General features: G+C 40.3%; 1 protein-coding gene across 1 annotated transcript in view; it reads right to left on the reverse strand.

The window, feature by feature from the left end:
- SLC22A3 (solute carrier family 22 (organic cation transporter), member 3) overlaps positions 1-23,044 on the reverse strand; it is a 165,113-nt gene extending 142,069 nt beyond the window's left edge. The window contains exons 1-3 of the mRNA XM_011975970.1: positions 22,611-23,044; positions 22,185-22,320; positions 19,129-19,263 (exon numbers count right to left, since the gene is read on the reverse strand). Coding sequence (XP_011831360.1) covers positions 19,129-19,263; positions 22,185-22,320; positions 22,611-23,044 — 705 coding nt within the window. The remainder of the gene's footprint in view (positions 1-19,128; positions 19,264-22,184; positions 22,321-22,610) is intronic.
- Positions 23,045-23,353: the final 309 nt, after the last annotated feature.

Below are 23,353 nucleotides of genomic sequence, written 5' to 3' on the forward strand. Positions count from 1 at the left end.
TGATGGAGAGGGTTTAATAGTGCTGAAAGGCCAAGGGAGCTAAGGTCTGGAAAACGTCCCTTCAGTTTGGTGACACCGATGCCATTCTTGTTCATAGCTACTGATACAGGCACTGGGAAAGATGGACAACTGAAGTATAGTGAGGGCTCGTATTTTAGGTGAAAGAGGCATGAACGTGTTTAAATGTTAATAGAAAAGATCCAGTTCAAACAAAGAGACCAAACGTACACTAAACTCCTGTGAAGGCGGGTAGACTCGTCTGCTCCTGAGATTGCTGGGGGCAGGACATGGAGTCCGCAGCACAAGACAAGGACTAAAGCCTGGGTGGCCTTGCTTTGTGCTCTTTGCTCTCAATTTTATGGAAATATTTTAAAAATCTCTCTCCTTTCCTTGGCCCACCACCTTCTTTGTCAAAATGTAGGACTCACCTTCAGTGTCCAGGTGCACCATTAATTGAGACAGACTCTTTGGAGCTCGACTACTCGAAAGTAGTCCTACAAAGCAACCTCTCCAAATACTGGGACAGCTGTCCTTTTGTTCGTAATAAATCTAGAATGTGCCAGGCACTTTGGGAAGTGCTGGGTGAGCTTGAAAGTTGTGCCACACATGGATTACCCCTCAGAGGAGTCGAATGGCTGGCAAGCGTCATGAATAATGTACATAAATAACCATTACATGAGGGAGCAATTGTTAAGGTATGTGAGACAAATCCATTCATAGTCCTGTAAGAAAGACAAACGAATGTTGAGGCATCCAGACTGAAGGAGACCAAAGGGACATGGTAACCAAGGGCAGCCAGTGCTCCTGAATTGATCCTGGTTTGGGGACAACAGCTATAAAGGACATATTGGGACAATTGATGAAATTGGAACATAGACTTTGGGTTAGATAATAGTACTGTACCAATGTTACATTTTCTAATCTTGATTATTGCACTGTGGTTTGCAAGAAAATGTCCTTGGTCTTAAGACACACACACACACACACACACACACACACACACACACACACACAGAAGCACTTAAGGGAAAAGAGGCAACATGTTTCTAATTTACTCTCACATGTTTCATAAAATGCGTGTGTGTGTGTGTGTGTGTGTGTGCATGTGTGTGTGCATACAAGCACACATGTGCGCAGAGGGAGAAAAAAGCAAGGCAAGATGTGAGTAGTCTGTGAATCTGGGAAATGGTACACAGAACTTGTTTTTATTACTCAGGCAACTTTTCTATGTATGTGAAATGATGTCAAGATAAAAAGATACAAAAATTATTATAGATGTTGGGAAGAAGAAGTCTGGTTTCCAACTTGGGGACTGTATTAGACTGTTCTCACACTGCTAGAAAGAACTACCTGAGATGAGGTAATTTATAAAGAAAAGAGATTTAATTGGCTCACAGTTCCACAGGCTGTACTGGAAGCATAGCGGCTTCTGCTTCTGCGGAGGCCTCAGGAAGTTTCCTATCATGGCAGAAGGCAAAGGGGGAGTCAGCACTGCACATGGCGGGCGCTACACACTTTTAGACAACCAGATCTCACGAGAACTCACTATCAAGAGAACAACACCAAGGGGGAGATCCGCCCCCGTGATCTAATCACCTCCCACCAGGCCCCACCTCCAACATTGGGGATCACAGTTTGACATGAAATTTGGGCGAGAATATAAATCCAAACCACATCAGGAACCTTGGAGAAATGGTAACATTTTACTTGAATACATTTGGGTCCCCTGAGAAGAGAAGTGGAAGAGTCCTGAGCAAGATTACAGAAGGAGGCAGTTACAAGGAGAAATTTGGAGAATCAAACGTGTTTTAATTTAGGACTGGACAATAGAGCTGGAAGAGAGACCAGCAATAGCCCAAGAAAGGCTGTGGATGCCACGCTGAGTGGTCTAGGATTTCTTCTGGAGGCTGCGAGAGTCTGAAAGCACAGCACAGGTGAGAGGGAAGAGGGCAGAGGTGAGGGGCCAAGGAGAGACCAGGGCAACAGAACATGTGAAAGCCCCCAGCTGAGGGGTGGGCTGTGAGCACAGAGGACAGCTTTGAGCAATGTTAAGAAGTTCATATTGGCAGGACAGAGAAGCTACCAGCATCTCTAGCCAGACCAGAATCCTCCAGCAGTCTCTGGAATTCTGTTCCTCTTCCCATGGGCTATTTTGGTTATTTATGCCTTCTATTTTTCTTGACTAATGTTACCAAAGGCTTACCAATTTTTTTGTATTCTTAAGAGAGTTGTTTTAGCTTGGCTGATTGTCTCTATTAGGTATCTGTTTTATATTTAATTAACATCAATGTCTTTAAGTTCTTTGGAGAATTACAGTTTTACTTGAGTCTATCATAGCTCCTAACAAATGAAGTAAACTGATGAAAATTATGATTCATAGTGAGTTCTAACATTGGGAGTAAACAACTGCATTTCCCAGCCTCCTTTGCAGGAATGTGTGACCATGTGACCCAAGTTCTGGCCAAGGAGATGTTAGCAGTTTTGGGTGGGACTTTGGAAGTTTCCTTCAAAAAGAATTGATGTCCATGTCCTTCTTTTTCTTCTTGCCACCTGGAACACAGATGTGGTGGCACATCTGTACTGTTATATAAGACTCGGTAATGATGCATATAAAATGACGGCCACAGGCCGCATTCAGTCACCAGCTGGTTTTGCATGGCTCATGAGCTAAGACAGCTGTTTGCAGATGAATGTTTGCAATCAACTTGATGATAGGGAGCTGTAACTCTGAGACCCATTCTAGCAAATGCTAGTTCCTTAAAAAAGAATCCTGTTCTTCTCATTAGCATAGTGGCTGGGGGCCTGCGGGAAGGAAAGTACTGTGTCCATTTCTATCCAGAAGAAGAGCTGGTCTTTAAATGGCTGACAGAGTCCAATGTAGTCAACTCACCACCAAGTGACCAGGGCCTCCTAGAGGGATAGAGCCTTTAGGGGCACAGTATTCATCTTTGTGGCTGGCAGGTTGTATATTTGGCAGCAGCAGCAGCTTGATCCACCCTTCCCCTTGCAAGCCCAGGCTCTTGCGCCCACGCCTCCATTCCTGCCTCACCTGGCCTCCCCAGGTATCCACGGGCTGGCCTTGTGGTGACCAGTTACTGGTCAGCTCATATCATTTGGCTTGGTCATTTTGTTTCCTTGGTTGTTCAATTCCTCTTTCAAAGTGGAAGCACACAACACATGACATGGAACACTCATCCTTCTCCTGTGTCCATTTACGCACCACTGCCTCAGGCCTTCCACTCCCCAGCCTTTCAATCTTTCTCTTTTTAGACCAGTGGCCCATCAGCCAAGTGATTCTCCACTGCCCGTGTGTCTGTTTGACCCTGTGCAGCACAGTGGGTGACATGGGGTCCTAGGCTACCTGCTCATGAGCTGGAAAAGCTTCTGGCTCAGCTCGTACTCAATACCAAATGCACCCATTCCATGACACAGTGGGCCCACCCGATCTTGTGACTTGGTGGTTCTGACACAGCCCACTCACTTGGGCAATTGTTGCCACATTGTCATTGGTCCTCACAGTCAGGCGCCCCATCTCCAGGGCTCAGTAGCACAATAGAAATTGTTTTCCAAAAGGCAGGAAGTTCTCTACTGCAGATGGCATGACTAAGCCCCAGAAACCTAGGAGTCTTCATTATGATTCTCCCACAAGGCATGTGTTTTAAACTGTACCTGGCACCTTTTCCCACCACTAACACCTCCCATATCATAGGATCTGTCAGATTGTATGGCCCAAGTGGCAGGGCTGCTTACATCATACACTTTCCTGCTCTGGACCCCATGCCAAGCTAGAAGTCTCTTATGCCTTCCACTATATGGATTCCATTGTGCTTCCTTTTTTCATGGTGGGAGATGTAAGACGCAATACTTTGTCCTATTCTTTGGATGGGATATTTCAACATATCCTTGGCCACTGAATCCCTAAAAATTTTACTAAGATGGTGGGCCCCTGAATGTTCATAAAGGGTATCTCATACTCTCTAGAATGCATGTGCCTTACCAAGGCTTCCAATTCTTGGATTTCTTGTCATCCAGCCCCATTCTCACGATACCACTGATAAAATGAATCAACGGCCAGGACTTCAAAACAGTCCATATCTCTTTGGACTATATTGTGACAGAGGGTGGGTGGGACAAAGAACTAACAGGCCTGGGACACACTGCAAATTTACACTGTTAACCATTTCAGTTAAAATTTACACTGTTAACCATTTCATGTGAGTGCAAATGGTTTTTCATCCTCTTTTCTTCAGACGATGCAAAAAAACCTATTTGCCAAATCAATAGCCACATGCCATGCCCCTAAGGCTGTGTTGTCCCCTTCTAAATATATCATATTCTGCAGGGTGAGGGCAAGGCTTGCTACTGCTTGCTTGAGTTGGTGGTAGTCTACTGTCACCCTCCAGGGTTCAGCTGGGTTTCGAAGAGCCCAGCCTGGTGAATTAAATAAAGATATGATGAGAACCACTGTACTGCACTTTTTAGATCTTTAAGGAGGGGACTGATTTCCATCATCCTTCTCAGGGGATACAATATTGATTTTTATACACTATCTCTGCTGAGGCAAGAGGTTGGGGGAGACCATTTCAGGGGCTTTCCCTTGGGCTCCTACCCAATAGGCCAAGGACCTGATGTGAAGTTATGCCAACTACCAAATGTAACGTGTCCATGATAGAAAAGGAAAATGGCCATTGCACCCACTGAGATCCTAACCTTGGCAGGTCTCAATTTATTACTCACCTCCAATATGCCCAATCTCTGACATGGGATACATGATAATGTACTGAGTTTCTGGATGTCTGTGTCAACTTCGACCCAGTGTCCAACAATCCTTGACATGTTTGGTATTCTCCTTTCCATAGTGTACAATTACCCAAGTAACTGGCCATAAATCCCTTTGTGGAAAGACTCGGGTAATTGTTATTGTGTGAACTTGCTGCGATGTTGCAGGATTCTTCCTCCTGGAGCCCAGATACTTTTTAAAAGATGAATGTAATTTCTCGTAAAACAATAAATAAAATAAAATAAAATAAAACAAAATAAAACAAAATAAAATAAAAATAGCATTGATTCAGTAACTGTTCAAGGAATCATGACACTTTACTAGGGCAATTGCTCTCAACCTCCTGATCTCTATCCTTGTTTGTTTTTTTTTTTTTTTGGTTTTGTTTTGTTTGCTTGTTTGTTTTTGTTTTGTACAGATTGAGTAGTAACCTTCTTGGAAGCTCATTTATTTTGTCCCTAAACATGCCATAATCTATTGGGAGTCTAACTCTCAGGTAATCAGGTCCCCTGACTGTCCCTACAACCTTGCCATTTACGGTGGCAACTACATGCACCAATGCATTCCTTGTGGCCTGGAAATGGTGTTTTCTTGAAGCTTTCCCATGAAACACAGGCATTTGGTGGGTTTCCCAGTCTCACAAAGTCTACGCCCTCCAGCAGACTCACTTCTCTGAGCCTTTTAATCCTTTTTCCCACTGGCAGCCATGGTAATTCCGGAATTTCAAGCTCACTTGGCATGGACCATTACTGTTTCTAGGCTCCTGGGAGCCATCCCAGTGGTGAGTTCACACTCTATTCTGAGGCCCTTGCCAGCATGCTAAATCTTGTAACTGGGAACAGGACCTCAAATCAATAAACTCTTCAGTTTCCAACCTCATGTTTTGGTCTCTTTTTCAAAACAGCACCCTCAGGAAGAAGAAAAAAAGTTGATAATATGGAAGCAGAGAGTAGAACAATGGTTACCAGAGATTACGGAGGGTATGGGAGAAGGGTTGGTCAACAGGCACAAAGTTACAATTAGGAAGAATAAATTCTGATGTTCTGTTGCACAGCAGAGTGACTATGGTTCATGGTAAAATATTGTATATTACAAAATAGCTAAAAGAGAGGCTTTTGAAGGTTCTCATCACAAGCAAATGATAAATACATGAGGTGATGGATATACAAACTACCATGACTGGATCTTTATACAACATGGATATGCATCAGAACATCAAATTGTACCCCATAAATATGTACAATTACAATGTGTCAATTTAAAAAGTTAAAAACAGAAACAAAAACAGTGCCCTCTGAATCCAGTCATATGATCCTATGATTCAAATCTTCTTCCAGCTCTTACCTATCAATGCTGAGTGCTGCAGCTTATTTGGGATATAGTCCCTTTCCTCTCCTGTCAGGGTCAGCGCAACCCTGGCTAAGGTTGGGTTCAAACTTATTAGCTATAAGACTAGTGATAGATGGGTAGGTGGGGGGATCCCAAGGGGCCACATGTTGTCTTACAGGGTAGAGGCCTCTGCATTGTTTACAAATGAGGGAAAAGTAACCCACCTCTATAGACTCTTCGGATTTAGAGGAATTTGTGCATTCAAAATTTAAGAATAGCTTGGGCCGGGCGCGGTGGCTCACGCCTGTAATCCCAGCACTTTGGGAGGCTGAGGCGGGCAGATCACAAGGTCAGGAGATCGAGACCATCCTGGCTAACATGGTGAAACCCCGTCTCTACTAAAAATACAAAAAATTAGCTGGGCGTGGTGGCGGGCGCCTGTAGTCCCAGCTACTGGGGAGGCTGAGGCAGGAGAATGGCGTGAACCCGGGAGGCGGAGCTTGCAGTGAGCTGAGATCCGGCCACTGCACTCCAGCGTGAGCGACAAAGCGAGACTCCATCTCAAAGAAAAAAAAAAAAAAAGAAAAAAGAAAAAAGAAAAGAAAAGAAAAAAGAAAGAAAGAAAAAAGAATAACTTGAAGTATGTGAAAATCCTGGAGCAGGAAAATCCAAAAGTCCACCCAACCATGAAAGCAATGAAAAAAACTGGCAAAAACTTTCAAAATCAATTGTTCAGAACTCAAGAAGTGAACTAAAAGCTTCTAATAATCAAGAGATGCTTTCGTAAAAAGTTGAATTTCAGTAAGAAAATCAAACTCTATGGCTTTTTCATTTACCCAATTCCATCTGCCATGCTCCAGCTCAGTGATAGTCTTGATAATCCAATCCTATATCCCTAGTGCAATAGAGAGCAGAACAAACATCATTCACCAAGAATTATAACTGTTTTGACCTGTTTGGTGGATCCCTGAAACACCAACTTAAAAGGTTTGCCTTCATGTCACCTACCTTGAACTCATCCAGTGCTAAAATCACTACCTGAGAGCATCTGTCAAACAACATTAACAGGCAAATGTAAGTTACAACTCGGTAAGAGCTAATAAATGAGTTCAGAAAAGTTGCAGGATACAAGATCAACATGCAAATATCAGTTGTATTTCTATAAAGTAGCAATGAACAATCCAAAGATAAAGTTAAGAAAACAATTCAATTTATAATAGCAACAAAAAGAATTTTGGGAATAAATTTGACCAAGGAAGTGCAAGTGCTGTAAACTGAAGACTACAAAACATTACTGAAAAATAATAAATACCTAAATGAATGGACCGATGTATCATTTCATAATATATGCCAAACTGATCAACAGATTCCATGCAATCCCTACCAAAATTCCAGTGGTTTTTTTTTTTTTTCCCAGAAATGGACAAGTTGATTCTAAAATGAACAAGTGACTCCCAAATAGCCAAGACAATGTTTAAAAAAGAACAAAATTGGAGGACTCACACTTTCCAGTTTCAAAATTTACTACAAATGTACAGTATTTGAAACAATGTGATACTGGCATATGGATAAATGTGTACAACAATGGACTAGCATTGAAAGTCCAGAAATAAGTTTATATGCCTATGGTCAATTGATTTTTCTCAAGGGTTCCAAGATCATTCGAAGATGGAAATAATAATCATTTCAACAAATGATGCTGAATACCTACATGCAAAAGAATAAATTTGGATCCCTGCTTTACACTGTATACAAACATCAATGCAAGTGGGTCAAAGACCTAAATATTAGAGCTGAAACTATAAATTCTTAGAAGAAAACATAGGTACAAGTTTTAGTGACCTCACACATGCAACAACAGGCATGAACCTATAAAACATTATGCTAAGTGACAGAAGCCAGACACAAAATGCCACATTTTGTATGATTTCATTTCTATAGGATATCCATAATAGACAAATCTGTAGAGACAGAAAGTAAATAGATAATTTCCAGAACATGGGAGAAGGAGGGAATCGGGAGGTACATGGTTTCTTTGGGGTATGATGGAAATATTCTGGAATTAGATAATGATATGGTTACACATTTTGTATATACTAAAAACCACTAAATTAAAGAATTTGACATTATTATAACGGTGAATTTTATCCATGTTAAACAACAAATTAAAAAAATACGTATTTGGAGGAACATTGACCCACTTATCCCGACTTCATGTGTCCCATTGAGCTCCCTGACTTTGGTATTACAGACCTGCCTTGATTGAGCATTTAGCATTCTTTGGAGCTTGGCTACTCTGAATTAAGTGTGAGGTCTTATCCTCAGCTCTGTCTTTTCTCATGCTGCAGATGAGAAAGTCTTCGTATGCTACCAAGGTTTCCACTTGCTTGTTAATCAATCTCAAGTCTTTATTATACTTTTCTCTGAAATGCCTGATGTATCATGTCATCTACATTTCAGCACATCTCTTCCCTCATTACACCATCTCAGTTTTCCACTAGAGAAGCGAAGCCATTAGACTTCACTTTTTAGTCTTATACTAGAAGATATCTCCATCTGCCATCTATTACCTCCATCTACTGACTCCAGCTACCACCGGTGATGGGGTCCTCATTGCCATTTGAATAAGTGAGTATGCCAGCTCCAAAACTCTATTTTTTCACCTGCTTTCTTAGCACATTCCTGCTACTAACTGTTACAGATTGAGTTCTCTGGGAAAGTTTCTGAGAAAGAATTTTGCATGATAAGTGCTTGCTCAAGAGTGTCCTTGAGATTAATACCTGAAGGAGGGAGAAAGGAGAAGGAAGGAGAATGGGGCAGAGAGAAAAACTGAGCTGTAACAGGGGCCCAGAAGTAACACCCAAAGACCCACAGAGACCTCTGGAGCTACACTGGTTTTTCAGAGTTGACCTGAGTTGGGCCAAAATGGCCAGACATTGTATTTTTTTATTGTTCTCTCATTTAATGTGGGCTGCCCAAGGAAGGAGTGGGCAAAATCCCTTTCTGAAGCTAACATAATTACTGAAGGTTCTGACAATAGAAGACATCAGCCAAAAACAGGCCTTGCTGCTAGGTCAACAAGTCTTTCCTTAGAGGGATCTAGAAGGCACAACTCAGTGTTCATCAGTTCCTTCATTGGATTTTTCAGCTGCATGTCTTTCATTACTCTTTTAGTTGTTCCTATAGGGATTACAATATAAATCTTTATCACAGTCTGCTTAGAGTTAATGTTGTGCCACTTCTCATAAAATATAAGGACTTTGTAGTATTATAGTTCCACTTGTTACCATCCTTAGTTCTATTATTGTCATATTTATCATATCTAAATACATTATAAAGCCCCAATATAGTGTTACACAGTATTATGTCTTTTAAAAAATTAAGAGAAATAAAAAACTGTGTAATCTTCATATGTGCCGCATACTTACTATTTCTGGTGCCCCTTGTTTCTTTCTGTTCCTTTATGACTACTTTTGGAGTCTACTTTTTTAGACTGAATAACTTTTTTTGCTATTATTCCTTATAATGTGAATCTGCTGTGACTGATTCTATTTTCACTCACCTGAAAAAGTCTTTATTTCATCATCATTTTTGAATGAAATTTTTGCTAGGTACAGAATTCTGGGTTGAAGGTTGTTTTTATTCCCCTGAACTTTAAAGATGTTTTTTCAAAGTATTCTTCCTCCATTAATTCTGATGTGAATCATTTTGATGTGAGTCATTATTCATGTTGTTGCTTCCCTATAGTTAATGTGGGTTTCTCACTGTTATTAGTTGTTTTTGTCCCCCATTTCAAATATTTTCACTTTGTCTTCAATTTTCAACAGCTTGCCTATGACATGCCAAGGTATGTATTCCTTTGTCTTTATTTTTCTTGGGTTTACTGAATTACTTGGATCTGGAAGTTTAAATTTGAGAAAATTTAAGTCATGTATTCAAAATATTATTTTCTGCCCTATATTCTCCTTTTTCTCTTTCTGGAACTCCAGTTACATGTGTGTAGACGTCTTCATCTTGTCCCACAAGTCAATCTCTTTTCAATCTATTTTCTCTTTATTTTTCAGAATTGACAATGTTCATGTATTAACCTGCAAGTTCCCTGATAATTTATTTTGTCAAACGTAGTCTACAATTAAGCCCAGGCAATTAATTTTTCATTTTGGATATTTTAATTCTTAGTTCTAAAATTTCTGTTTGCTTCTTTTTTATGGTTTCCATTACTCTGCTGAAATCCTATGTCTATTTTTGTATTATAAACATTTCCCCTTTAATTTCTTGAATATATTATAGTAACTATTTTAAAGTCCTTGCCTACTCCTAATTACCACATTAAGGTTATTTCAGAGTTACTTTCTATTGGTTTTTCCCCTGATTATGGATCACATTTTCCTGCTTATTACTCATCCATCAGTGTAAGATGTAATGGTGGTTATTGTGAATACTACATTGTTAAGAGTCCAGATTTTGACATCTGTCTCTGGAAACCATATAATTTTGTGCTGACAGATGATTAATTTACTGATAGATAAACTTAATTCTTTTGAGGCCTATTTTTAAACTTTGTTAGGCTGAGTCTGGAATAGTCCTCACTCTAAGTAGAGTAGCTTTACTTCTAAGGTGTGGCCTTTCTGCTACATTAGCTGAAAGCCCAGCATGTTCAGTGAGGTCACTCTACTCTGGCTGAGTGGAACTCTTGTCTCTCAGTATTATACCACCTTCATCATCTCTGTTAGTGCACAGCTTAACTGAACTCCTACTCAGGCCTCATAGAGCCTCATTCTGTTCAGAAGCAAGTGTTTCTCAGCCAAAGATTCCATAATCTATGAAGATTTTTATAGGCCTATGGCAGTAGATCCCAGGGCTAGGCCAGCCCCCACGGACCTCATCCCCTGTGGAACTAAGTTTCAAACCAGCCTCTACAGCCCCAGGATCTAGGCTAGCCCTCATTAACCTATCCTCCAGGCCAGTACCCATACACCCACCCTCCAGGCTGGCCCCAATGGACCAATACACCAGGCACACCCCAACCCCAGGACCATCTCAGTGCCCAGAAAGCCCCTGCAGACTAAAGCTTAAGGCCCACTCAAGTGCCAGGTCAGCCCTTGTGGACCCAGGCTTCAGGCCATTCTCCGCAGATATAGGCTCCAGACCTACCTTCTGGACCCAGGCTCCAGGCCTACTCCATGGACCCAGTCAACTGGTCCCCCTAGTGGCTCCAGGATGTAGACCCACCATATGGACCCAGGCACCAGGTCAGCCTGCCTGCAGATTCCAGCAACAAAGCTTCTTACAAACTATACCAGGGAGCCTGCCTAGAACCTCTAGGTTTTTTAGTCTGCCAAAGCTAAAATAAGTCTCTATTTTGAATATGTAAACATCAGTGTAAGGCAACAAGAAACATAAAAAACCAAGGAGATATAACATCAGTAAAAGAACACAATAATCTCCCAGTACCTGGCCCCAAAGAAATACAGATATATTAACAGCCTGACAATGATAACAAAATAATTGTTTTAAGGGAGCTTAGCAAACCTTAAGAAAATACAGATGATTCAATAAAATCAGAAAATAATAAATGACCAAAATGAGAAATGTAATGGAGAGATTGAAGTTATTTTAAACAGTCAAACAGAAATTTTGAAACTGAAGAATACAATGAATGAAATGAAAAATTTAGCAGAACACATCAAATACAGAATCGATCAAGTAAAAGAAAGAATCTTTGAACTTGAAGACAGGCTATTTGAAAATATACAGTCAAAAGAGAAAAAAGAAAAAAGGATAAAAAGGAATTTGTCCTTTAAAAAGGAAAAAGCTTATTGAACTTATGAAGGAACATGAAAAGAGCTAGTATTTGGGTTATTGGAGTTCAAGAGAGAGAAACAGTGGTAGAAAGCTTATTTAAAGAAATAATAACAGAAACCTTTTCAAATCTAGGGAAAGATATAAATATCCAGGTATAGGATGGTCAAAAGTCTCCAATCCAATTCAGTTCAAACACAATGCCATCAAAACATAAACTGTCAAAAATCAAAGGCAAAGAGATGATTCTGAAAGCAGAAAGAGAGAATAAGCAAATCACCTATAAGGGAGTTCTAGTAAGACTAGCAGCAAATTTCTCAGCAAGAAACTTACAGGTCAGGAGAGAATAAGATAATATATTCAAACTGCTGAAGAAAAAAACTACAAGAATACTGTGTATTCACCAAAGCTGCCCTTCACAAATGAATGAGATATTAAGACTTTACCAAACAAACAAAAGCTGAGGGAGTTCATTACCCCCAGACCTGTCTTACAAGAAAGTTTATATGGAGTCTGCATGCTGGACAAAAAGATGATAATTAGTTACAAAAAAAAAAACTGAAAAAATAAAACTCACTGGTAAAAGTAAATAATAAAAATAGCTACAATAATTTGTTAAGGGGCATATAAGATATACATTTTGACAATAAAAATAAAAAATTTTAAACGTGGGGAGGTGGAGAGTGAAAGTGTAGTTTTCATGCAATCAAAATTATCAGTATAAAATAGCCTGTTATAACTAAGATCTTTTGTAAGTTTCCTAGTAACCAGAAGCAAAAACCTATAGTAGATATATAAAAGATAAAAAGGAATCAAAGCATAACACTAGAGAAGAAAGAAACAAAAGGTCTACCAAACAACCAGAACACAATTAACAAAATGCCAATAGTAAGTCCTTACTTGCCAATAATTATCTTGAATGGACAATGATTAAATTCTCCAATAAAAAGACACAGTGGGTGCAGCACAGTGGCTCACACCTGTAATCCCAGCCCTTTGGGAAGTCGAGGCGGAAGATAATGAGGTCAAGAGATCGAGACCATCCTAGCTAACATGGTGAAACCCTGTCTCTACTAAAAACACAAAACTTAGCTGAGCATGGTGGCATGTGCCTGTAATCTCAGCTACACAAGAGGCTGAGGCGGGAGAATCGCTTGCACCCGGGAGGCAGAAGTTGCAGTGAACTGAGATCACACCACTGCACTCCAGCCTGGCGACAGAGCAAGACTCCTTCTCAGAAAAAAAAAAAAAAAAAAGACACAGTGATTGAATAGTTTAAAAAATAAAATCCAACTGTATGTTGCCTATGAGATACTCACTTCACTTATAATGACATACCTAGACTGAAAGGAAAGGCCTGGAAAAAATATTTCATTAAATGGAAACCAAAAGAGAGTAGGGATAGTTGTACAGATTGAGTATCCCTAATCCAAATATCTGAAGTCTGAAATACTCTAAAATTTAGAATATTTTGAGTGCTGATATAATGCTCAAAGGAAATGCTCACTGGAGAACTTTAGATTTTGGTTTTTAGATTAGGAATGCTAAAACAGTAAATATATAATGCAAATATACCAAAATCAAAAAATTTTAATTTAAAACATTTCTGGTCCCAACCATTTTGGATAAAGGAATCTCAACCTGTGTCAGATAAAATAAACTTTAAGTCAAAAATTGTAAAAAAGACAAAGAATATATTATTATCATTATAACAGAATGACAAAGAGATTAATTTATTAAGACAATATAACAATTGTAAAAATATATGTACCCAAGACTGGGGTACCTACATATGTCAACTAAAGCAAATATTAATAGATGTAAAAAGAGAGGTAGAGCGTAATACAATAAGAACAGAGGACTTTAAGAGCTCCACTTTCAGCAATGGACAAATTATACAGACAGAGAATTAATAATGAAACATCAGATTTAAACTACACTTTAATCCAAATGGAACTAATAGACATATACAGAACATTCCATATAAGTAACTTACAGTATGCAGCAAAAGCAGTTCCAAGAGGGAAGTTTATAGCAATAAACACATCAAAAGAGAAGAAAGAGGGCCCAGATCAGTGGCTCATGTCTGCAATTCCAGCACTTTGTGAAGTCAAGGCAGGACTGGCTTGAGCTCAGGAGGAATTTGAAACCAGCATGGATGACGGTTTTTTGTGAGACCTATTTTTGTGAGACCGTGTCTCTACAAAAAATAAAATAAAAATTAGCCAGTTGTGGTGACTTACTTGTAGTCCTAGCTACTTGGGAGGCTGAAGTGGGAGGATCACTTGAGCCCAGGAGGTCAAGGCTGCAGTGAGCCATGATCATACCATTACTCTCCAGCCTGGGTGACTGATCAAGACTCTGTCACAAAACAGTGAAACATAGACAGCCAGCTGTGGTGGCTCGTGACTGTAATCCCAGCTCTTTGGGAGGCTGAGGCAGACAGATCACCTGAGGTAAGGAGTTGGAGACCAGCCTGGCCAACATAGTGAAACTGCATCTCCACTAAAAATGCAAAAAGTAGCCGGGCATGGTGGTGGGCACCTGTAATCCCAGTTACTTTGGAGGCTGAGGCAGGAGAATCCCTTGAACCTGAGAGGCAGAGGTTGCAGTGAGCCAGTGCACTCCAGCCTAGGTGACAGAGTGAGACTCATCTCAAAAAACAAACAAAAAAAGTGAAAAATAAAAATAAATCCTTATTTAAAAAAGGAAGAGAGATCTCAAATAAACAAGCTAACATTATACCTCAAAAAACTAGAAAAAGAAGAACAAATTAATCCAAAAGTTAGTAGAAAAAAGGAAATAATAAAGATCACAGCAGAAATAGAAGAACTAGAAACTAGAAAAATGATAGAAAAGAGAAACAAAACTAAGAATTAATTTTTAAAAAGATAATTAAAATGGACACACTTTAAACTAAGAAAAACAGAAGACTCAAATAAACAAAATCATAAATGAAAGAGAAAACACTATAATAGATACTGAAGAAGTACAAATGGTCATAACAGGCTACTATGAACAATTATAGACCAACGAATTGTATAACTAAGAGGAAATGGATGAATTCCTAGAGGTAAACAACCTATCAAAACTAAATCAGGAAGAAATAAAAAATCTGAACAGAGTAATAATGAATACAAGATTAAAATCAGTAATAAAAAGTCTCCCATCAATGAAAAGTCCAGGACCTAATAACTTCACTACTGAATTGTACCAAACGTTTAAAGGACTAATAAGAGCAATCCTCCTCAAACTCTTCCAAAAAATGAAAAAGGGAATAGTTTCAAATTCATTTTATGAGGCTAACATTACTCTGATACCAAAACAGAACACAACACTATCCAAAAAAAGAAAATTAGAGGCCAATATCCCTAATGAACATGGATGCAAAAATTATCAACAAAATACTAGGAAACTGAATCCAACAGTACATTAAAGGGATCATTCACCATGATCAAGTGACATTTCCCCCAGGAATGTAAGGATGGTTCAACATACACAAATCTGTAAATGTGATACACTGCATTAACAGAATGAAGGACAAAAATCATATGATCATCTCAATAGATGCACAAAAAGCATTTGATAAAACTCACTATCCTTTCAGGATAAAAATTCTTTAAAAATTAGGTATAAATAAATGTACCTTAACACAATAAAGTGACAAATCTTTATTATGACAAACCCACAGTTCACATTATATTCCACAATGAAAAGTTGAAACATTTTCTTCTAACATCAGGAATAAGACAAGGATGCCCACCCTTGCAACTTCTATTCAACATAATAGAAGTTTTATGGAATGGAAGTTTTAGCCAGAGCAAGTAGGCAAATAAAAGAAATAAAAGGAATCCAAATTGGAAAGGAAGAAGTTAAGTTGTTCCTGTTTGCCAATGACATACTCTTGTATATAGAAAACCCTAAAGACACTACCAAAAAATGGTTATTCACTAATAAACAAATTCAGTGAAGTTGCAGAATAGAAAATCAACATACAAAACATACAAAAATCAGTATCCACAACATACAAAAATTAGTATGTATTGTATCCACAAAACATATATTGTGGATATGTGGATATGTTTTCTATCTACAACATACAAAAATCATTTTCCTTTCTATACATTCACCAAAATCTACCAAAAAATAAATCAAGATAACAATCCTACTTTAAATAGCTAGCAAATAATTGGACTAAATTTAATCAAGGAGGTAAAATATCTGTACACTGAAAACAATGAAACATTGATTAAAGAAGTTGAAGAAGAAGCAAATAAATAGAAAGATATCTCATGTTTATGGATTAGAAAAATTAACATTAATATCAATTTATGAATAAATAAAGGTTTGTCACCTTTATTGCATTGAGGTACATTCATTTATACTGAATTTGTTAAGAATTTTTATCCTGAAAGTTAAAATGCTGCTACTACCCAAAGCCATCTATTGACTTGATGCAATTCCTATCAAAATTCTAGTAAAATTTTTCACAGAAATAGAAAAAAATCCTAAAATCCATATGGAAAGCAATAGACTCCAAATAGCCAAAGTGATATTGAAGGGGAAAAAAGCCAGAGACATTATATATTACCTGACTTCAAAATATACTATAAAGCTGGAATAGTCAAGACAGTATTATTCTGGCGTAAAAACAGACAACGACCAATGGAACAAAATGGCAAGCCCAGAAATAAATCCATTGCAGTTAGTCAGTTAGTTTTTTACAATGGTTACAAGCACATACAGTTTCTTCTATAAATGGTGTTGGGAACACTGGATATCCACATGCAGAAGAATGAAATTAAATCCTTATCTAACATCATCATATTAAAAATAAAATCAAAATGGATTAAGGACCTAAATATAAGACCTGAAACTGTAAAACTACTAGAAGAAAACAAGAGAAAAACTTCTTGACATTGGCCTGGGCAATAATTGTTTTGATATGACCCAAAAGTACAGGAAAAAAAATGCAAAAATAGATAAAAAAGATTGCATAAAAGAAGGCACACAAATGACCAACCGGTATATGAAAAATGCTCTATATCACTAATCATCAGGAAAACGCAAATTAAAATCACAATGAGGCAGGAACTCACACCTGTTAGATGGCCATTACCAAAAAGGTGAAAGATAACAAGTGTTGGCAAGGATGTAAAGAAAAGGGAACCTTTGCACACTGTTGGTGGGAATGCAAATTGTACACCCATTATAGATAACAGTATGGATTACAAATAACTTAGGTTCCAGCAATCCCACCACTGGGTATATATCCAAAGGAAATGAAATGAGTATGTTGAAGATTTACCTACATTCCCATGTTCGTTGTACCACTATTCACAGTGGCCAAGATATGGGATCAACCTGTGTCCATCAACAAATAAATGGATAAATAAAATGTAGTGTATATACAAAATTGAATACCATCCAGCCTTAAAAAGGAAGGAAATCCTGTCATTTGAGACAACATGGATGAACCTGGGGGACACCATGTGAAGTAAAATAAGCCAGACACAGAAAGACAAATACTATGTGATCTCATTTGTATGTGGAATCTGAAAAAGCTGAATTCATAGAAGCAGAGAGTAGAAAGGCAGTTACCAGGGGCTGGGGGAGAGGAGATGCTGGTCAAAGGGCACAAACTTCTGTCAGGCAGGAAGAATAAGGTCAATAAATCTATTATGTAGCATGGTGACTACTTTTTATAACATTGTATTGTATTCTTGAAAATTGCTAAGAGAGGAGATTTTAGGTGTTTTCATCACAAACAAAAAATTGATGTTTGTGAGGTAAAGCATATGTTAATCAGCTTGATTTAGCCATTTCACAATGTGTACATATGCTAAAACAGCATGTTGTACATGATAATTATATACAGTTTGGATTTGCCAATTAAAGTAAGTTTTTTTTTTTTTTTTTTTTTTTTTTTTTTTTTTTTTTTTTTTTTTTTTTAAAGTGTAACTCAAATGCACCTGTTAGCAAAGAGCTGAGAGGCCCTGGAGGGGTCCTGGGAAGGAAGAGACCTGGGCCAGGAGCCCAAAGCCCCCCACCCCCATACACATTCCTGCCATCAATCCCTTGTGTTACATTGGACAAGTCACTTTTTCCCTGAGCCTGTTTTCTCCTCTGTCAAAGAGAGATGCCGCCTGCACCCTCACTTCCCTCCCCCGCCTTCCTTCCATCCTTTCTTTCTTCATCCAAGCATTAGTTGAGCTCCTGGCAAATACTGGTCTGGTGGCCCAGAAATGAGTTACTCTGTCTTCTGGATAACTTCCACACTCCCACCAACTTTACTGGATCATTGTGGGGAACAAATGAGAAGACAGAGTTGATGCTATTCTGTTTAAGAAGGTATTTCCCAGGCGTGAGGCATGATTGACCTTTTTACAGCATTCCTGATCTAAAGGCAGGATTTCCTTTAGTAGCATCTAGTGTAACTACTGCCTGTCTGTGGGGCAGCCCTGGAACAATCCTGCGTTTTGTTCTGGGGGAAGCTGAACAGGCTCCTATGTTGTCTGGCTGGCCCCGTGTGCGGGCACAGACCCAGCCTGGCATCTGGTGGAGTCACCCTGGTTACCCCGCCCCCACTCCTCCCCAGTGGAATACACACAGCAGGCAGGCGAGCCTGGGAGTGTCCAGGCTTCCTAGAGCCTCAGCTGAGCCCAATTAGAAAGTCAGCACAACACACAAGCATTTGTTGGGAGTTTTACTTTAGACTCTTCCACAGACATCAATGTGTGAGTCAAACAATTTTAAATTATCCTCTGTTTAACATGTTCTTACTACAAATATTTGTATCAAAAATTCCAATCAGATATGCTTTGCCTCACTACCTTTATTTCTACAATTATTGATCTTAATCACTTTGATGCCAGTCTTCAACCTTGGGGGTCAGCACATGACTTCTGGGTTTTATGAACGGCCGATGTGTCTGCCTCTGCGTGTCAGGCACAAAGCTAGATAAATCATGATCTCCATGAGGTTCAGTTGGCTCTTCTGTTAAATGAGGGGACAGACCAGATTCGTTTAGCCTTCTTAGTTTCATAATTCTACAATTTTAATTCTATTCAAGTTTTAAAGCTTCTAGAGCTTATAGTATAAATCAGGATCTAAAGCTAACAAGAAAGTATAAAATAAAGATCTCTCATTACTACTTCCCCATCTTCAGTGACCCCTTACAAAGAAAAGACACATCTTTTTATTTTCAGAGATCTCACCAAAGTGCACTGTAAACTAAAGAGCCCATGAACATCAAGGCACATTGTGATTCTATCTCCAAGGGCTCCATCGTCCTGTCTGAAAAATGGGTTAGTTAGATCATGGCGCTGGTCTGTGACTGCATTTGCTGATTTCTGTAAAAATGGGAGAGCAGTGTAAAAACAATATCATTACATTTTTATAAGCTTAAATTTCTTCTATTCTAAATTCGCAGATGATTCCCACTGTTTCTGATATCCACTTTTTTTTTTTTTTTTTTTTGACAGGGTCTTGCTTAGTTGCCCAGGCTGGAGTGCAATCTTGGCTCACTGCAGCCTCAACCTCCTGGGCTCAAGTGATATTCCTGCCTCAGCCTCCCAAGTAACTGGGATGACACACATGCCACCATGCCTGGCTTATTTTCCTTCTTTTCCTTCCTTCCTTCCTTCTTTCCTTCCTTCCTTCCTCCTTCTTCCTTCCTTCCTTCCTTTCTTCCTTCCTTCTTCCTTCCTCCTTCCTTCCCTCCCTCCTTCCTTCCTTCCTTCCTTCCTTCCTTCCTTCCTTCTTTCCTTCTTCCTTCCTTCTTCCTTCCTTCCTTCCTTTCTTCCTTCATTTTTTCCTTCCTTTCGTTCTTTTGTTCTTTCTGGATGGTTCTTACTATCCAGGCTGGTCTTGAACTCTGAGCCTCAAGCAAACCCCTGCCTGAGCCACCCAAAGTGCTGGGATTAGAGGCATAAGTCACAATGCCCAGCCATACAACTTTTTGCCATTGCTGCTTTGGCTTGATTTTTTGTTTGTTTTGTTTTTGAGTATCTAGTTGGCATCCCTGTGTCAATCATTCTATTTCTAAAATTTATTTTCCTGGTCCATGAAGTCCAACTGACATAATTTGGCTGTGTCTCCACCTAAATCTCATCTTGAATTGTAGCTCCCATAATCCCTATGTGTCATGGGAGGGACCTGGGAAAGATAATTGAATCATGTGGAAAGGTTTTTCCTGTGCTGTCCATGTGATAGTGATAAGTCTCACGAGATCTGATGGTTTTATAAAGGGCAGTTCCCCTGCACACACTCTCTTGTCTGCCACCATGTAAGATGTGCCTTTGCTCCTCCTTTGCCTTCCACCATGATTGTGTGGCCTCCCCAGCTATGTGGAAATATGAGTCCATTAAACCTCTTTTTTTTTCATAAATTACCCAGTCTCAGGTATGTCATTATTAGCAGCACGAGTACAGACTAATACATCAACCAGCTGGCACTGATCAGCAGATTTCTTATCTGAATCCACAGCTCTTATCTCTAGTGAGCCCATGCATTATCTAGTTCAGCAAATTAATTAACACAGTTTTTCCTACGATTCTAGTTTCTCAACCTTTGTCTTTTTGCCCAAACTCTAGCACGAACTCTCTATTCCAGCCACCGCTTCCTCAAGGCACCAGATAAGCAAATCCTCTCCCTCCCAGAACATCTTTCCCCTTCCAGGCCAGGTTCCTCCTCCACCCCTCTAAACTCAAGTGAAGATTTGCTGATTTCATAAACTTTTCCTGAATTATTCCACTCTCTTCTGGGCACTATAATCTAAGTGATCATATCCTGATACCATTAATCGGGAAAAATGGGGCCAACCCATGTCAGAAAGTATGGACTATATTGGATATGTGTTTCTCTTTTTCTCACCAGTAATGCTTTCCTCTACCTAATACTCTGTAACTACCTCCAAAAAGTTAAATAAATTAGATCGTTAACTAGGAGAGGCCTTTGAGGCTAAGTGACTTGCCCAAGTTTGCAAATCTTGTTCGGGGAAGAGCAGGGACCAGTTCTCAGCACCTGGCTCTTCCTTCCAGGATTGGTGACGTTGGCCACACTGCCCTCTTGTCATGGTTCCTGGAAGAAACTCCTCTGATTAATGCACCACCTTAAACCCTACTAGATGATTTCATCCAACCAGATGACACTTACCTCTTAGATAAAGGGCTCGCTTAGAGATCGGCTATCAGGTGCAATCGTTTTCTAGAAATAACCTCTGCCCAGAATAGATGAAGGCCTTTCAAGCTGGCTATTTTCTAAGGTAGACCCTTGGTGAGGCCTTTGAAGTTACTTTGCAGCTGCAAATGGCTGCCCCATGGACAGAATAGGACTTGATGTCTAATAATTTCAGAGCAGGCCTGTACAGTTATCTCAAAGCACAGTGCCCCAAGTGAACATTTTCTTAGCATAAACATCCTATTCCTTAATATGTTATTACTTCCACGAAACATAGATTTCTTAAGTTCTTTCAATCTGAGATAAAGTGCAACTTTTGTTTAGATTGCAAAATATTAACCAAAGAAAAGGACCTTTAGAAATTAGCTTGAATGACAATTTTAGTATGTCTTTAAAAGGAAAGACTCAAGAATGCCCACATGATCCTGTCTCAGCAGAATAAGTGGGTCTCAGCTGCCCGTGTCCATCACAGGCAGGGTGGTGGCTGATCAGAAGACTGTGTTCTCGACATGGGTGAGATGCTGGGGCTTGGCCACTGTCCAGGCAGCACAGGGAAGCTCCACAACCTGGGAGACCCCGGCAATGGGCTTTCTTATGATCCCTTACTCCTCACTTATTCGGAGCAGTACTGATTGTACCAAGTGTGTTTAAACTGTGCACCAGATCTGCCTAAAAACTCCCTGAGCCAAATCCTAAGGGAAATCCTCACAAGCTCACAAGAGATAGGGATAGCTCAGCCTGCCAATATTTAATGGTGTTGTGCGCTGGTGGGAAGAGAAAACATACAAAAACCCTCCTTTTCTCTTTCTGTGGGTATGATATTACTCAATATCTCCCTGCTCTTTGGATGGGAAAGCTGGAAATTGAATTGCTGTACTGTGGGGGAAGGAGGATTTTGCTTGTGCAGCCACATTCTCAACAAAGCCTCAGCATGATGTAAACAATTCTCAGCAGATGAGGTTGCTGTGATGTCCACAGAGACCCAAAGGATGCTGTTTGTGTCTCTCAGCACCTAGCTGAGCCCCGATGGTGTGCACGGCAAGGGGCTTGGTGAGTGCAAAAGACACTGCCCTAAAAAGCCTAAAACTCTTACCAGCATAGCATCAAATGCCAGATGTGGATTTCCAGAGGTAAGTGCCGCAGGGACTCGATAAACACCTACAAAGTGCCAGCACTGGGCTGCTTGCGGGAGACAAGGGATAAGTGGCAGCATCAAAATGTGGATTTTCCTAGAGAGAAAGGTAAGGAGAGCGCAGGAGTAAAGCAACAGACTGGCCAGAACCTGCTGCACTGGGGGATGGGTGAGGAGATGGGGCCTGGCAGAGTGAGATTGTGGAGGGGAGTTGAGTCCCCCAATCCCATCTGGCACCTGGGTGGGAGGGTGTGGACTTTGTGTTTCCCGCATGGGCCACACCTCCTCCCATCCACTTCCTCTGTCAGACACACCCTGCCCACTCCTTTGCTGGGCTGGCCCCTGCCTGCCCTTCCAGAAGTCACACTTTCTGGGAAGCCCTGTCACACTTCTGGGAAGCCCTGGCTGCCCCCGCTTTCCTCGTCTCGGAGGTTCACTGTTTGGATCTCCCCAAGCCCTTGGCAGGTGCTGTATAACCACCTTGGGTTTGCTGGTCGTGGTCCCCGGCAGGCGATGAGCGCCTTCAGATGGCATCCCGGGGCCCAGCACCATGCCCAGCATGGAGTTAGCTGAGTGTGGAGCCAGAGGAGAAGGGCAGAGCCCAGGACTTCTGAAGGCTGGGGCGGAGGCGGGGTGCACTCTGCTCCCTGACAGGCAACAACAAGATTTAGAGGGAAGCTTTGCTGGCAGAAGTGGCTCCTGGAAAACAGTCCGTCATCTTTGGATTTATGTACCTGGGTTCCCTGAGCAACGCCAAAATCTGCTGAAGCTCCCTGGTTATTATGGAAATCAGATGCCTCTCGGGGCCTCAGTTTCCCCATGGAAAGAAACAAACAGTTTCTTAGAGATGGTCACAGAATTGCCAGTTATTATTAAAATCTTTACTTTTGATCCTGCGATCCCACTCCTGGAAATCTGTTCCATAGAAATAAAAGTATATTCCGGGACATAACGGCACACAAACGATGGTTATTGCAGCAAAACATTGGAAACAACGGAATGCCCATCCACAGGAAGACCAAGCCATCTTCTCGTCTTCTCGCTGTGTCCTCACGTGGTCTTCTCTCCGCACACGCGCATCCCTGGTCTCAGGGTGCGGCCAAATTTCCTTAAAAGGACACCAGTCAGAC

This window comes from Mandrillus leucophaeus, unplaced genomic scaffold (assembly GCF_000951045.1).
Source record: "Mandrillus leucophaeus isolate KB7577 unplaced genomic scaffold, Mleu.le_1.0 Scaffold160, whole genome shotgun sequence".
NCBI classification, from domain to species: domain Eukaryota; kingdom Metazoa; phylum Chordata; class Mammalia; order Primates; family Cercopithecidae; genus Mandrillus; species Mandrillus leucophaeus.